General features: G+C 42.3%; 1 protein-coding gene across 1 annotated transcript in view; it reads left to right on the forward strand.

Annotated features, from left to right (window-relative positions):
- The window catches only part of TMF1 (TATA element modulatory factor 1), a 44,675-nt gene that overhangs the window by 7,667 nt on the left and 20,350 nt on the right, over positions 1-16,658 (forward strand). Inside the window, exons 5-12 of the mRNA XM_061618668.1 lie at positions 1,991-2,096; positions 8,836-8,978; positions 10,818-10,984; positions 11,384-11,540; positions 12,110-12,202; positions 14,644-14,800; positions 15,383-15,575; positions 16,159-16,228. Of these exons, the coding sequence (XP_061474652.1) occupies positions 1,991-2,096; positions 8,836-8,978; positions 10,818-10,984; positions 11,384-11,540; positions 12,110-12,202; positions 14,644-14,800; positions 15,383-15,575; positions 16,159-16,228 (1,086 nt within the window). The remainder of the gene's footprint in view (positions 1-1,990; positions 2,097-8,835; positions 8,979-10,817; positions 10,985-11,383; positions 11,541-12,109; positions 12,203-14,643; positions 14,801-15,382; positions 15,576-16,158; positions 16,229-16,658) is intronic.

Raw genomic sequence — 16,658 nt, forward strand, 5'->3', positions numbered from 1 at the left:
TGTCTTCTGTCCAGGTTGATGCAGTTCCATTTGGGGAGGCGTTAGCTCCTCTGTGGGCCCATTTGCTGTTGGCAACATGGGAGCATATTTGGAAGGGAGAATGCATGTATGTGTTTTCCCAGTTATAAAAAGGATAAGCAGGAGGCAAGAGACAATGGGAAATTTAAAAGGAAACGGTGGATAGGACCTGGGGTAATTGGATGGCAGGAATTTTAATTTATATGGGGGTGGTGATTCAGCGCCAGCCTATGAGGGCAGCAGCTTTGGTGAAATACCTGGACATAATATTTAGGGCGCATATGGAATTCATGGGGTCAGCATGGCTGGCTTATGATGAATCTTTTAGGATGAGAGCGGCAGTGGATATAAACCTACAGTGGGACAGAAGGACCCAGGTTGTGGTTGCAGTTTATGACTGCAGCTTGACCCGTGCAAGGGGATAAGGCAGATAGTGGGCATTTACTGGGTCAGTCTGTCACAATGGTGCCTTCCTGTGGGTCCACGGGGCAGGGGATTCAACCCCACCTGCTCGGTTGGGAGTTCAGTACTAAGGACTTTTGCAACAGGAACCTGTGTAAATTTAAACATGAGTGCTCCATCTGCACTGGCTCCCATCCTTTTACCAGCTGCTCTAGAGCTGAAGGGTTTAAGGGTTTTCACAAGGGGAAAAAGCCCAGATCTGGAGGGCAGCCTTCAGGTAAGGGGTCCCACCCTGATTAATATTCGTGGGTTTTGCCTTTGCTCCATCAGTATCCTAGGTGGGCGGATGCACTCTATGCTCAACATCAAAGGCCCTCCCCCGGGTGCCTACTCCAAGGGAAGCTCGGAGGATGGCAACAAGGGAGAGGGCCTTCTCAGTGGTGGCCCCCAAATTATGGAATGATTTCACTGACGAGGTGCGCCTGGTGCCAACACTGTTGTCTTTTCAGCACCAGGTCAAGACTTTCCTCTTCTCCCAGGCATTTTAGCATGTGTTTTTAAATTGCTTTTTAAAAATGTGTTTTTAAATTTGTATATTTGTTTTTAGTGTTTTTAATTGTTGTAAACCGCCCAGAGAGCTTCGGTTATGGGACGGTATACAACTGCAATAAATAAATAAATAAATATTTTATCTGAAGTGGCCGCCAGCCTTGTTTTTCTTGAACAGTAAGCCCTGTCTGTGCAACATGGCAAACTGCTATCTTATACCAGATCACAAAATGCTTTTGAAACTTCTTTAGTTTCAGAAGCCTTTTATGATCTGGTATAAGATAGCAGCTGAACAATGAGAAAAAAGTAAATAAAAAAATTCCACAGACTAGCATAAGACGGTTACATGAGCCTAAGCAGTTTTTCGGATCTTGGTCACAGATTTTAACTAGAGGTAGTCTGGGGCTGCTGGTCAAGTATGCTATAGTCACTGAAAAGATTGCAGAGGAGCTTTCCAAGTGCATTTGCCTCCCATTTGTAAAATGCTTTTCAGCTTGGGTTGGGGCTATAGTATAGAAAGAAAATTATTCAAAAAATATGAGGCTAAAATGGAAAGTCATCTTTTTAACCTGAAGGTTGGTTTGGTAGAGGTGCATGTTTAAAAGTTCAAAGCAGCTGTCTCAACTATCAGTCTTAAAACCTTCCCAGAATGTATAAATGTCTGAGCCTCTGGAAGCAATGCTTCAAGATTTCTTTTACTACATAAGGGAATGTGGTGGGGGAAGGATGACAGCTTCTGACATTGTAATTTTTATTTAAGAAGTTTATTAGCTCTCAGACCAACTTCATTCTGTTGTATCCCCAGGCAAATAAAATCATGAGATTCACCAATTGTTATGTTCAGCCTCTCAAAAACATACTGGATATATATGTTGATCACTGAGGTATTTTTAACAGCTTTGGATGTCGTAATGAGGGAAGAACCACTCACTTTAACTTAGTTTGAAGTAACCATTTTTAAAAGTTCCAGTCAAAATGTATAAATGGCCCAGATAATAAATTATTTGTGTTCCTTTTTTAGGAAGTAAAGATTCTGAAAGAAGATCTAGCAACTAGACTGAATAGCAATGAAACTGCTGAATTGCTAAAGGAGAAAGATGATCAAATTAAAGGTTTAATGGAAGAAGGTGGGTGTGAGTTAACATTTCTTAGAAACAGTTGCTGAGTAACTGGCTCCACATGTTTCCTCAAATGTCTTTAAAGTGATGCTATAAGAAATACGTTTCCTTAACTGCAAGGGGAGGACACCCTCACTCTTCAACCCTGTCTTCTCAAGATGTAATTCAGAGAGTGAAAATTTAAATGGCTTATGAAAGAGTGAAGATAAGTGTGTGTAGCACTCCAGCAAGGTGGAGCAAGGCTGCAGCACTGAGTCATACATATCTTCTTTACAGTTGAGATACAGTTTTATCCCACTTTGCCTAGTCTCAGTTGCAACTAAATTTTCCTATCATGCTGTTTCCACAAGAATATAACATAACAAGGAGAAGCAGTGTTCAAAATTGGTAGTTATGTATTGAGATAGTAAGTCTGACTCGTTGCCTGCTTGTTCGTGTATATTGAGATGTACACGAGCATGAAGAAGTTCATGCATCCCTCTTCCCCGCCTCTGTGGCTGGGATGACTTCAGCAGTGTTTAGTTTCAGTTTCAAAACAAGCCGATTTCAGACTACGGTTTATGAAGCTGGCTTCTTTAAACTGACCATAGTTAGGAATAAATTACGATCCCTGGTCCAGATGCCATGACACACTGAGATTCAGTGAAACTGAGCATAAATGCTGCCAAAGCATTCCCAGCAGCATGTCTGGGTAAACCATGGTTAAGATCTAAGGGGTAGAAGGACGTGGCGACATTGGCGGCGCAACACCGTACACCTTCGTCTAGCCGCGGGGGTGAGGTGCGGTGCACCCTTTTGGCCCAAGACATCGGCGGCGCCTCCCCCACCCCGCGGCACTGACGGGGGGAGTGATACGCCCTTCTGGCTCGTGACATTGGCGGAGTGGAGACACAATCTTTTGGCCCATGACATCGGCGGTGTGACGCAGCACAACATACCCTCCTTGGCCTGTAGTACTTGGCTAGCGGTGCTAGTGACGTGGCCTTGAGAGGGGACAAAGAAAGGAGTGGAAGACGAGGAGACACCTGGTCGCGAAGATCTACGCTGGGAGGGTGGGGGTGGCCGCTGGGGTACGGGACTCCATTTAGAGTTATCAAAGGGTACGGGCCTGCTTGATTGACGAACAGGGAGGGAGATATGTGTAGATCAGAGGGGGATACTGTGGAGAGGGTGGGGTGCCATGATATTGATAGGCTAGGCGGCAGATTCTGGAGAAGCGCAAGTGGCAGGCCACGCCAGCATAGGGGAACAAGGGATAGATGCATAATATCCATCCCTTGTTCCGGACCTGTCCACAACCAGAAGATAACTGGGGGATGCAGAACTCCATCCAATCTTCGACTGCTGTTGTGTAATGCCAGGTCTGTGGTACAAAAAACAGCACTCATCCATGACATGATCTTGGATGAGAACGCAGACCTGGTATGTATTACGGAGACCTGGCTGGATGAGGCCTCGGCTCCTATACTTGAGGCCATGTGTCCAGCCGGTTTCCAATACGCACAGCAGCCGAGGATTGGTAGACGGGGAGGGGGAGTGGCAGTCATCTATCGGGAATCTTTGGTTTTCGCCAGACCCCCTCTCCATGAGACCAAGTTTGTTGATTGCATGTATTGGAGGTTGGGCCCAAAGGGCAGCTTAGGGATTCTGCTTGTGTACCGTTCTCCCGGCTGCACAGCAGACTCCCTGACCGAGGTGCTTGAGGTGGTCTCGGGTGTGCAGGTGCTTTCCCCCAACTTATTGGTTGTGGGGGATTTTAACATACACGCTGAGACTGCACTCATGGGAGCCCCTCGGGATTTCATTGAAACCATGACTTCATGGGATCTGCACCTTAGTAATATAGGGCCCACCCATGTAGCCGGTCATGCGATTGACCTTGTGTTTGTCTCGGGAGGGGAGGGGATTGCTCTGAAAATGGGGGCTGTTTCTTCTAACCCTGTGTCATGGTCAGATCACTATCTGGTGAATATAGACTTCTCTTTTTTTTTTTTTTTTTTAACAATAATTTTTATTCAAATTTTCATAAAACATACAAAACAAAATCATAAAACATTCAAAGACAAAAAACAAAACAAAACAAAAATGATTAAACAAAAAAATAAAATGTTGACTTCCCATTTGTCGCAGATCAAATCAGTTATAGGTCTACAATATATAACAATCCTGTCTCTTAAATTATATTATAAAATCACTTTCCTCCAGTAGTTATCTTAATTAATCATCAAATCTCATAAACATTACTTTATTCTTTCCACAAAAAGTCAAAGAGAGGTTTCAATTCTTTAAGAAATATATCTATCAATTTTTCTCCTAATAAACATGTCGATTAATCCATCTCGTTAATAATAATAATAATCTTATTGTCATAACCATAGTCCAAATAAACATATCGATTAATCCATCTCATCAAAATCTGTTAGGTCCAATAATTTCAATAGCCATTATTCCATTATCCATATTAATTCCATCTTCCATCTTCAATAGTCCTGTTAAGTCCAGTAATTTCAGTGTCCAATCTTCCATTATCAGTATTCCATAATAATCTTGCTGTCATAACCATAGTCATATAATAAGAGTCTGATGGGAATTTCCTCTATCCCAAATATTTTCTTGCCATCAATTCTGAATAAGTTGCTGAAATATTGTTGTAAAGTCATATCTCTGTTCTTCTTTTTTACAAAATGCACTGGCTCATCTCTTGAGAGTTTTTCCATTGTCACATGGCTGCAGTTAATTCCATATATTTTCTCTATATCAAGCTCCATGACGTCATTCCAGTCCAGAAGATTATCCAAGCCATTGATAACTTTATCTCTAATATCTTCATTAATTTCTTCAGAGATAACGTTAAATTCCAAACAGTAGATTTTATTTCTAATATCCATAAACTCCAGATCTTTTTCCAATTCCACATTTGTTCCAATCTCCAGGGCTTGTATCTTCCCTTTATTTTTTCTTTTCTCATCTCTGATCTCATTCTCCTCTCTCACAGGATCCCCTATTTCTTTAAGCTCCTGCGTCATTTTGCTCAGTTCAATTTTCAGCTCCTTACTGCCCTGTCGCAGGGTTTGTTTCGTTATCTCAATCTCATCCATTATTTTCTGAAACATAATTACTTCCAGATTCTCAGCCACTTTCTTGATTGCCGTTTTTAAAACCACGAAAACAAAACAAAACAAAAATGAAGAACCACTTCTTATTTCAGCAACAATTGGGTTAATATTCCAGGCTTGATGACATCACAGTATAAACAGAGCAGCCTGCCTTATCTCTCTATGTTCAAGAATACAAAACAAATTTAGTTCCCAGCATCAAAACAGTTAGTGGCATCGTGAAGAAGCAGATTCGTCAAAATAAAATAGACCAAAAAGAGAATAGTCCCAGACAATATAATGTTCCTCGGAATAGAAATCCCTCTTCTGTTTATATCTTTAGAATGCACTTCCAGGACAGCTTTTTGCAATAGAAACAGAGATAAGCTGTTAATTTCGTGAATAACAGAGAAGAGTTATAGCTCACCCAGAAGTTCTTTAAAGCTGATTCATTTGACAAATCTCTTTTTGCTGCAACAATTTAAACCAAGTAAAAAAAATAATAGAAAGAAGGGTGCTTGCCTGTTAGTCCGTTTTCTCTTTGAAGAAAAGATAAACGTATCGCATTAATCAGATAGAGCTTGTTCGGAAGTCCGTCCGGCATTGCTGGCTGGACCTTTTCTCATAAATTAATGAAATCCAGTCCTCCCAACAAAAACAGGCTTTTGAGGTTGATCTCTACGTTTCTCCCTGCCCGGGAGAAATTTCATCAGTCAAAAAAAATATGTTCTGACTGATTTATATCTGAATAAGCTTCTTTTGAGGCGGGAGCCCGTCTCAAAAGCAGGCACAAGCGAAGTCACCCTTCCCGGAAGTCTCGTGAATATAGACTTCTCGATGCCACACACCCTCCGCAGGGGACAAGGACCTATTAGGATGGTCCGCCCCAGACGCCTGATGGAACCTCAGGAATTCCTGAATGCGCTGGGTGATTTGGAGCTGACTGAAGGTCGCCCGGTCAAAACCCTGGTGATGGAGTGGAATAGGGAGATCACTGGGGCTTTGGATCGGGTGGCTCCGAAACGTCCTGTCCCCCTGAACAGAACTCAGACAGCACCTTGGTATACACCATGGTTGCGGGGTCTGAGACAGGAGGTGAGACGACTTGAGCGCCGATGGCGGAAATCTCGCACTGAAGACGATCGGACACTGGTTAGAGCAGCGATAACTGCCTACCAAGTGGCAACAAAGACAGCAAAGAAGGATTTCTTTGCTGCCTCTATTGCGTCAGCAGAGTGCTGTCCCAGGAGATTGTTCCAAGTGGTCCGAAGTCTGGTCGGTCCAGTGTCTCTGGAACCCATGGAGCAATCAAAAATCTCCTGTGATAATTTTGCTAAACACTTTGCTGGTAAAATCGAGCGTCTGAAGAGCATGATTCCATCCACCGTGGATACAGGAAGTGGGCCAGAGTCGGCCAGTTGCATTCCGGTCTGATGGGATCGGTTTCAGCCTCTTCCCTCTGAGGAAGTGGACAAGGTGCTCAGTACTGTGAAGCCAACCACCTGTCTGTTTGATCCTTGCCCTTCATGGCTCATAATGAGCTGTAAAGAGAGACTGAGCGAAGGGATCAAGGCAGTGGTAAATGCATCCTTGAAAGAGGGTGCTATGCCATCAGCCCTCAAGGAGGTGGTGATAAAGCCCATCTTAAAGAAACCCTCCTTGGATCCCCAAGAGTTGAACAACTTCCGCCCAGTCTCTAACCTACCATTCTTGGGCAAGGTGATCGAGCGAGTGGTGGCCAAACAGTTACAGACACACTTGGAGGAAACGGATTATTTGGATCCATTCCAATTGGGCTTCAGGACTGGGCATGGAACTGAAACAGCTTTGGTCGCTCTGGTAGATGATATGAGGAGGGCGTTGGATAGAGGAGAATATACCTTCCTCGTCCTCCTGGATCTCTCAGCGGCTTTTGATACCGTCGACCACGGTATCCTTTTGGATCGCCTGGGGGGATTGGGAGTAGGGGGCACTGTTTTACAGTGGTTCCATTCCTATCTCTCAGGCAGGTACCAACGAATAGCTTTGGGAGATGAGGTTTCAGACCCTTGGCCCCTTAATTGTGGAGTGCCACAGGGTTCTATCCTCTCTCCCATGCTGTTCAATATCTATGTGAAACCGCTGGGGGCTATCTTCAGGAGTTTTGGGCTGAAGTGTCACCAATATGCGGATGACACGCAGCTCTATCTCTCATTTAAATCTTCACCAGAGTTGGCTGTGGATACCATGTTCAAGTGCCTGGAGTCCGTAAGTGGTTGGATGGGAGAGAACAGACTGAAGCTGAATCCCGATAAGACCGAGGTGTTACTTGTGGGAGACAGAGGAAGGTTGGGTATTACAGACCTGATACTTAATGGGGTGAGATTACCCTTGAAGGACCAGGTCTGCAGCCTCGGTGTCATTCTTGACTCCCAGCTGTCCATGGAGGCTCAGGTTTCGGCGGTGAGTCGGGCAGCTTGGTATCAATTACATCTGATACAGAGGCTGCGACCCTACCTCCCTGTTCATCTGCTCCCACAGGTGATACATGCCCTGGTCTCCTCTCGCTTAGACTACTGTAATGCGCTCTACATGGGGTTACCCTTGAAAACGGTCCGGAAATTACAGCTGGTACAAAATGCGGCGGCGCGCTTCATCAAGCGCAGCCGTCGCCGTGATCACATCACTCCAGTATTAATACATCTTCACTGGTTACCAGTTGTTTACCGGGCCCGATTCAAGGTGTTGGTGTTGACCTTTAAAACCCTATACGGTTTCGGCCCAGTTTATCTGAAGGAGCGCCGCCAGAATCACCAAATATGCTGCCTCACAAGATCAGCCTCTCAAGACCTTCTCTCAGTCCCACCGGCTAAAACAGCTAGGCTGGTGCGGACCAGAGAGAGGGCATTTTCGGTTGTGGCCCCCACCCTCTGGAATTCCCTTCCGTATGATCTCCGACATGCTCCCTCCCTGATAGGTTTTCGTCGAGCCTTAAAAACCTGGCTATTCAGGCAGGCCTATGGGATTGAGGAGGATTAATTTTATGATGTTTTAACTGGAAATTGGTTTTAAATTGTTAGGATTGTAGATTGTTTTTGTATATTGTATATTATGTATAGCTTTTAGCTAGTGTAAGTCGCCTAGAGTGTCCACTAACCTGGACAGATAGGCGACCAATAAATAATTTTTTATTATTATTATTATTTTGTCTGTGTGCTTCAGAACCCTTGTGGGAGCTTTGGATCCTGTCTGTTTTTTTATACAAAGTCCAGTCCAGGGTACTACATCTGTAGTCTTTGGGCTTCCCATCGGCTCCTTCTTGGCCCCTGTGGAATAGAATGCTGGACTAGACAGCTTTGGTCTGGTCCAGCAGGGCTCTTCTTATGTTCTCTTGCCATCAAATCAGGCCACAAACACCTCTGCAGTCATTGTTGGATTTTTCTCTGCTCCTAAAAGACTACAAATATCTTTAGATAAAGAAAGGAATAAACTGAGATGTTTACAAATCTTTAGATAAATGTTCTTAGTATCTCTTATGTGTTACATGGGGTCTGAGTATTTTGTCTTGCCTCATTCATTATATGTATATTTAAAGAGTAGAGGAAGTATGAAGATTCATAGTCCTATATTAAAATATGCTTGATGTCAGCTGGCTATATCCATCTTTTTTTCAGGAGAAAAGCTTTCAAAACAGCAGTTACAAAATTCTAACATCATTAAGAAACTAAGAGCAAAGGAAAAGGAAAGAGAAAACATTAATACAAAGCAGAGTAAAAAAATTAAGGAATTAGAAGAAGAGTTACAGCATCTGAAACAGGTTGGGTAAACGTTTAGACATGGCATTAAAGGGCAGCTTTGACTAACTCTTTGGGTTTGCTTGCTTCTTGCTTTTTTATTTAAAACATTTGTAACCTCCTTCCAAGAATCAAGGTAGCTCCCAACAGGATTTTGGGGGGGAAATCTGTAAAATACAGTACACTTAAGAGCATCACCACAAAGCTATAGCATTCACATAGCAGCCGTGTTCTTTTTAGAATTCTTCCCAAGAATAGCTAAACAGTACTGTAGCTGTGAATCTCATTGTGGAGGTCTTGCCATAATCTCAGAGCTATTGTGGTAAAAGCTCTGCTTCTTGCCATAGATGTCTTCACCTCATGCCGTATGGGCATTTATTGTAGAGAACACAGAGGATAGGTTACTAGGCTTACTTCATGGGGAGGAGTTTTTTGCTGCACACGTGCCTAGCTGTTAAGACGTTAAAGGTAAGAACTAGTACCTTGAATTGTCCCTGGAGGCAAATTGATAGCTATTACTAGTTTTATTGCTCCTTCTCTTTTAATTATTCATTGGTTTTGTTATTTGTTAGCTTTTTTGGAAGCTTCAGCTGAAAGGCAGGCTAAAAATACTTTAAATCAATAAACAGAACAGGTTGAATGTGTTGGTGCCTACCAACATCTGCTAAGAGGCAGGCAGCGGAAATTTTGCATTAGTTGAAACTTTCTGATAATAGCTACTAGTCATGATGGCTGTGTCCCACCTCTAGTTTCAGAGGCAGCATGTCTGCATACCAGGTGCTGGGGATCATGAGTGGGAGAGTAGTGCCGCACCCATGTCCTGCTACGGGCTTCATATAGGAATCTGGTAGGCTGCTGTAGAACAGAATGCTGGACCAGGTGGGCCTTTGACCTGACCCAGCAGGGCTCTTATGATCTTACTACATTTAGTGATGGATAGAAAACCCATGCAATGAAGCAGGTACAGCACAATTTCTCGTGCAAACCCAGGTTGATATTTGGTAAAGAGAGCAACTATTTCCACTTTTGCTTCATTGTGTGTTGAACAGCAGTGTGTATGCATGGCAGAATGTTCATGAGAGTGCATCAGATCTCAGCTCAAAAAATCATCAAAACATGTAGTTTGAGGTAAAATATGAGTAGTAATGTATATTTTGAGAAAATACATTTTAATAGCGTGTGCACATTTTTTAAAAAAATCCAGATTAATGTGTAAACAGGATGGAATGAGTTTATGAATGAACACATATGAAAATGATATAGGGCTGTATCCAACCGTGGCTTTGCACTAGCAGAAACACTACTGTAGCCCAGGGCAGGGCACCCCATTTTTACCAATCCCCCTCCACCAGTTGCAGCCCTCTATGCCACATTCCATTGTGTTCCAGTGGATCCCCCAACCCTCAGAAGAAGCTTGGGGGGGGGGGAACAGAAAGCTATGTTGGGTAAGAGGGATCTGCAAAAAGAAAGTGCCATCCCTTGCACAAGTGGAAGTTCTTTCATTAATACAAAACCACCATAGACCAGAAATAGACTGATTCATCCATCCTTATCTGCAACCCATAATTTGGTAGCAAGGCCCACCACCTTCAGTGCAGTGAAGTCACTGGAAATGTGCTCATTTCAGATGCCACAAAAACACTGAAAGTTAAGCCATGGAGGCACACAATTGCATCAGGTTTTGCCCTTTCTGTCATAATTTTCTGTGAAGCAACTGGATGATATTTCTTCATTGCTTATATTTTTCCTAAGTCTGTAGCTATGATTTTGACAAAGGTAGAAGACCTTCCCTTTTCTGCATTGAATGATTTAACATGTTTTGTAAACAAAAGTTAAGAAATAGATTGTGATCACTCTAACAGGTGTTGGATGGCAAAGAGGAAGTTGAAAAGCAGCATAGAGAGAGCATTAAGCAGCTAAACAGTGTGGTTGAACGGCAAGAGAAGGATCTTATCAGACTCCAGGTGGATCTTGAGGATCTTGAAGAGAGGAATCGAAGTGTTCAGGCAGCCCTTGATAGCGCATACAAGTAAGGCAACTTCCACTCAAAATAGACAAGAACAGATTTTTTTGTGCCTAGCTGAAATCATTCTCCATTTAAGTCTCCCTAGTATTTGCAGTACTGTGCAACAAGTTTTTTTTCCTGTTGGTTTTAAAATATATAAACGTTGGGTTATATTCAAGGTAGCGCCAAGGCAAATGTTCCATCAGCACAGGGATTTCTTCTTGAGCAACAGAATGTTCTCCGTCTCTCTTCTCTGTGCACCTAAATTCTGAGGTTCCCCCAACCTTCCAAAGCAGATTTGGGGACAGTGTGGGGCATGTATGGAGCTAGGAGAAGAGGGAAGGCCCATTGTGCTAGTGGTAATTTTTGAGTCCTTATAACTATTTAGTTGAGTACCGTCATTGTTTCTACATTTTTTTCCAGAGAACTTGCAGATCTTCACAAAGCCAATGCTGCAAAGGACTGTGAGGCACAAGAAGCAGCTTTGAGCTATGAACTGAAAGTGAAAGAGGAACTGGGCTTAGCTCTGGAGAAGGCCCAAGAGGAGGCACGTCAGCAACAAGAGGCTTTAGCAATTCAGGTCAGTGTTGGGTACAACAACTAAGCTTGCAAGTGTTTTTATTGCCCATGATATATGTTATAATGTTTAAGCATCATAGCAGTATATCCTGAAGATCACATTGCAAACAGTCCCAAAACAATTCAGCAAAATAATTCAGTGTGTACTAGGCATAGTCACAAGAAGGAATGAAGGAAAAGGGGCATGCTTTTAAATTAAATAGAAAGCCATTGAAATGCTGCAAACCTTAAGGGGAAAATTTAAGAGGAAACAATAGTGTATTTCTAATTGACTATTATTAAGGCACCAGATTTGAACTGTTTGAAGTTCAGATGCAGGATGTGTTTGCATTTTGTGCTGCAGCACTGTTCTTGTAAGTCACACTGCTTCCTTGTGACTCTTACTATGGCAAAATGATGATTAAAAATAATGACGATAATTCCTTTAACAGTGTTCCAAGCATGATGGTCAGTATTATTGTAGGTGCCAACTGGAGTCCCTGTATGTCACTGATGCATGATAAATGGCTGGTGGAGAGTTAGATTGTCATATTCAGTTCAATGTACTGTATTTGTATCCCTGTTTTACAGGTGGCAGACTTGAGACTGACCCTGCAACGTGCAGAGCAGCAAACAGCTAGAAAGGAGGATTATTTACGCCAGGAAATTAGTGAACTTCAACAGGTACTATAGCAGTTCCTTCTGTGCGTCATCAAATTGTCTTTGCCTCTTGCAGATGCTCGAAAAAAATGTTTTTAATTCATGCATGGTTTGCTTTTCATCCTTCCAAGAGGCAAAACAGGCAGGAACAAACTTTCGAGAGAGAGGTTTATTTGTTCTGCAGTCATAAGAACATAAGAACATAAGAAGAGCCTGCTGGATCAGGCCAGTGGCCCATCTAGTCCAGCATCCTGTTCTCACAGTGGCCAACCAGGTGCCTGGGGGAAGCCCGCAAGCAGGACCCGAGTGCAAGAACACTCTCCCCTCCTGAGGCTTCCGGCAACTGGTTTTCAGAAGCATGCTGCCTCTGACTAGGGTGGCAGAGCACAGCCATCATGGCTAGTAGCCATATGCTTTAATGTATATCTTAGATGTTGTCATTTGGTAGTGCTAGAACACATTGCTAACTTTTAAGTTGGGCAGAGAGTTACAAACAGGCATGCTCTCCTGAGCATTAGATACTGAAGTTAAATTGTTTTGGACTTCTTGTACTTGCAAATTTAATAATTATTTGGCAGGAATCCACTTAATCTGAGTTTTTCATATGGTTATTTTGTGACTTTGTTTCGTGGCTTTTCTCAGCCATGCTGAGTGTAGGTTCCTTTTATACTAGAAATAATTGTATTTCACTTTTCCCAGTGTTTTCTGGGATGTTTCTCCTTTATTTTACGTCTTCCTTTCTCTTGCTGGTATCGGTTCTTCCAGGAAACCCACCCTGAGTCATGCAGACACATAACTGCATCTGACTAAAAGGACTCTCAGAGATTATCCATAGGAAAATTGCAAGGGAACAGTTTTGAGAAGATTGGCTTTTCATCAGGGCAACTAGTTTTGCTCGTTCAAAAGATAACCAAGTCTCATCTTCCACTCTGTCTCAAAGTAACTCCATGGTGTTCCACACCTATGTGAAATTTCTTAATATGTTATGTCATTATATGATTCTAACTAATAGTAAGACTATTTTGATAAAATCTCTTTGCGCTATTAGAATTTCAACATCTTAATCCAGTGCTTTTCAAATGTTTTGCCCTTGGCTACCCCTTTACTCTACCTTTCAGCCCTTTTCCTTCCTCTGCTATATACTGCTATTAAGTTATCTGTCTTTTTCAGTGAATTGCCTTGCTGCTGCTCGAGACTGCCATGCTTTTCCTCAAATTGCAATCAGTTATGCACATGCACAATCCTCCATTTCACAAGCTCTCTACCATCCTTTTCTATATTTTGCTGGCAACCCACCCTCTGATTTTTTCAAATAAACTGCTTCTTTGCTCCCCCTTAACTGTGATGAAAGAAAACTTTATTTAAGAGATGCCTGCTTGAAACATCAAGCTAAGTTCCGGTAAACCTCCAAACCATGAATCGTGGGAGGGAAGATTCGATGCTTCCACTTTAAATGTGCAGCAAATTATAATTTGGAGTTTCATACTGTGCATCTGTATTGAATCCTAGTGTATGACCTAGATGCCATTGTGTTGGCCTTCCCTCTTTCTCTGCCTTCCCTCTCCCCCCAACCAAATTGGTTACAGTAGCGTCCCAAAACAAACCATTATTTGTATTATCAGTTGCCTTTGCCATCACATTGAATGAATTACGTAAATTGCTTTTCTCACTCTATGTCATGCAACCTTTGGTTCCCTTTTCTCTAATTTTGCCTTCTGCTAATCATTTTTTAAAAAAGTGCACAAGGCTTTAAAATTTAAAATGTCTGGGGGGAAAGTTTTCACTCTACCTATATTTACTTACAACAACAGAATTGTAAATATTTGTATTTCAGAAACTGAACCCTGATCCCAAAGGCAACTGACAATCAAAATGCAGCAACTTAAAAAACGCAAATAAAGAAGAAATTGCACAGCAAAACTAGCTGAAAAGATACATAACAATTAGAAGGAGACAACATAATCTGTGTACCCATCAGCATGCCAATATAAATTCCTGGCAGGCCTCCCTAGGCACCTAGTTATGATGGTGTATGGACAGTGTTCATCAGTTTTTCAGTTATCTGAAATGAAAGGGAGACTTGATAGTTTTGCCAGTGGCCAGCAGGTGGGGCTTAGTTCCATGCAAGGTTCCTTGTGCCTGCCATTAATTAGGAGAAGCAGTTGTGCAAAATAAGTGAATAGGTACAGATATTTAATTATATACAGTAGCTGAGTAGCAAAATCCAACTTTTTATGGCCCATTTAAATGTATTTGCGGCGCAGCAAATTGGTTACTGCTTATAGCTATTACTGTCACTAGCACTATACTTCTTATCGGCTTTCTTTTTGCATTGTTTACATCAAAGAAAACTCAACAGTAAACAGAAGATGTGGTACCGGACTGTATTTACCTGAACTGTGATAAACCTTCAAATCATGATAGTTTAGGGCTTAAGTGGCACTTAACCCAATTTATAATTTCAGAGGCTTCAAGAAGCAGAGACCCGCAACCATGAGCTGAGTCAGAGTGTTACATCTGCTACAAGGCCTCTGCTCCGGCAGACAGAAAACCTGCAAGCCACGTTGGCAGCACAGACCTTGTCATGGGAGAAGGTGGAGAAGAATCTCACTGATAGACTTGGTAAGACAAGAAGATTGTTGGTCAGCGGGCAGATTCTGGGTGTATATGTCAAGAATTTCAATGCAAAGCACAAAATTAATGGGGATAGATGGGAAGTCACGTTTATGCATGTGCACACACACAGAGAGAGAGAGAGAGAGAGAGAGAGAGAGAGTAGCAGATACAGACCTTCAGCTGGAATATGTGCTCTGATGGTATGTTTAATTAGATTGTCTGTCTGATTTGGCTGGGATCTAAAGAGGCCTATGTGTGACTAGGAAACACTTCTGTACATCTCTGTGTGTGTCTAATTTTGCTTCCTCTGCCTCTTCTGAGCACTATTGATCCCCTGCCCAGCCTGGGTCTGAATCTGGCTGAGGTTATTGCCCCCTATCCCCACCATCCTTTGAATGGGAAAGTAGCCCAGGCAAAAATTCAGCCAATGCCTATAGGGAACTGTCTCGGCCCTAAGTCCATAGTCCTTTGTTCCAGTGGGAGAAGACGCAAGTCATCAGAAGCTGCACCGCCTCTTTCTCCTTAGACCTGTGTTACCCTAAGAAACATCTAAATGTCCAGTAGTAATGTTTGCTCTCTTTCTATCAGGGGAATCTCAATCTGCCTTGGCAGCACAAGCTGAAAGAGAACGTGCTGCTACAGAAGAACTTATTTCCAATAAAATCCAGCTTTCTTCCACTGAATCACAGAATAGCCTTCTAAGACAAGAAAATAGTCGCCTTCAAGCTCAACTTGAGGCAGAGAAAGCCAGGCTTAAGAAACTAGAAAACGAAAATAATCGGTAAATTACTTTTAAAGTTTGTAACCATTTCTGTAAAAGACTGAACACTTTTAAAATACCCAGCTGGGTTTTAATGAACAATGCTACTTTAAAAATTTTAAGACTTTTAAAATCTTATTTGTCGCATTTCTATGGCTGCCTGGTAACCACTTAGCAGCTTAGAAGTTCTCAGAAGAGCACACATTCTATTGGGAGCAACATATATTGCAGGCATGGGGAACCTGTGGACTTTTCGATGTTGTTGGACACCAACTCCAATCTACCCCATCCAACATGATGAATCTCAACATATTGTAATCTTAAAAATTGTTAAATTTGTGGTGGTGGATGGTGTTAGCACCAGAGTGCATATACCAATAGAACAGTCTCACCAGAGTGCTGATAACACAGATTAGTTGCTGATCCCATGTACTGCCAAACTGGCACTCTGCAGATTATGTGGGCCTGTTTATATTTGGGCAAACTTAGTACAAACCAGACTGGCAGACACAATAGTAGACCTCTCATGCGACTTCAGTATGTTTACAATATTTTTTCCCCTACTTACTGAGCTTGTGCATGGGCTCTGTCACTTTGTGCACAGGTATGAAGTCGAACTAGAAAACCTTAAAGAAGAGTATGTGAAAACCGCTGAAGAGGCAAAGAAAGAAAAGGTTTTGTTTAAATATCAAATTCTTTGATCTAATGTTGCTTTATCAAATAAGAATTCTCTCTGAATAAAGATGTTGTTGTTATGTGCGTTCAAGTCGATTACGACTTATGGCAACCCTATGAATCAGTGACCTCCAAGAGCATCTGTCATGAACCACCCTGTTCAGATCTTGTAAGTTCAGGTCTGTGGCTGCCTTTATTGAATCAATCCATCTCTTGTTTGGCCTTCCTCTTTTTCTACTCTCTTCTGTTTTTCCCAGCATTATTGTCTTTTCTAGTGAATCATGTCTTCTCATGATGTGTCCAAAGTATGATAACCTCAGTTTCATCATTTTAGCTTCTAGTGACAGTTCTGGTTTAATATGTTCTAATATCCAAGTATTGGTCTTTTTTGCAGTCCATGGTATGCGCAAAGCTCTCCTCTAGCACCAC

This window comes from Rhineura floridana, chromosome 3 (assembly GCF_030035675.1).
Source record: "Rhineura floridana isolate rRhiFlo1 chromosome 3, rRhiFlo1.hap2, whole genome shotgun sequence".
Lineage (NCBI taxonomy): Eukaryota > Metazoa > Chordata > Lepidosauria > Squamata > Rhineuridae > Rhineura > Rhineura floridana.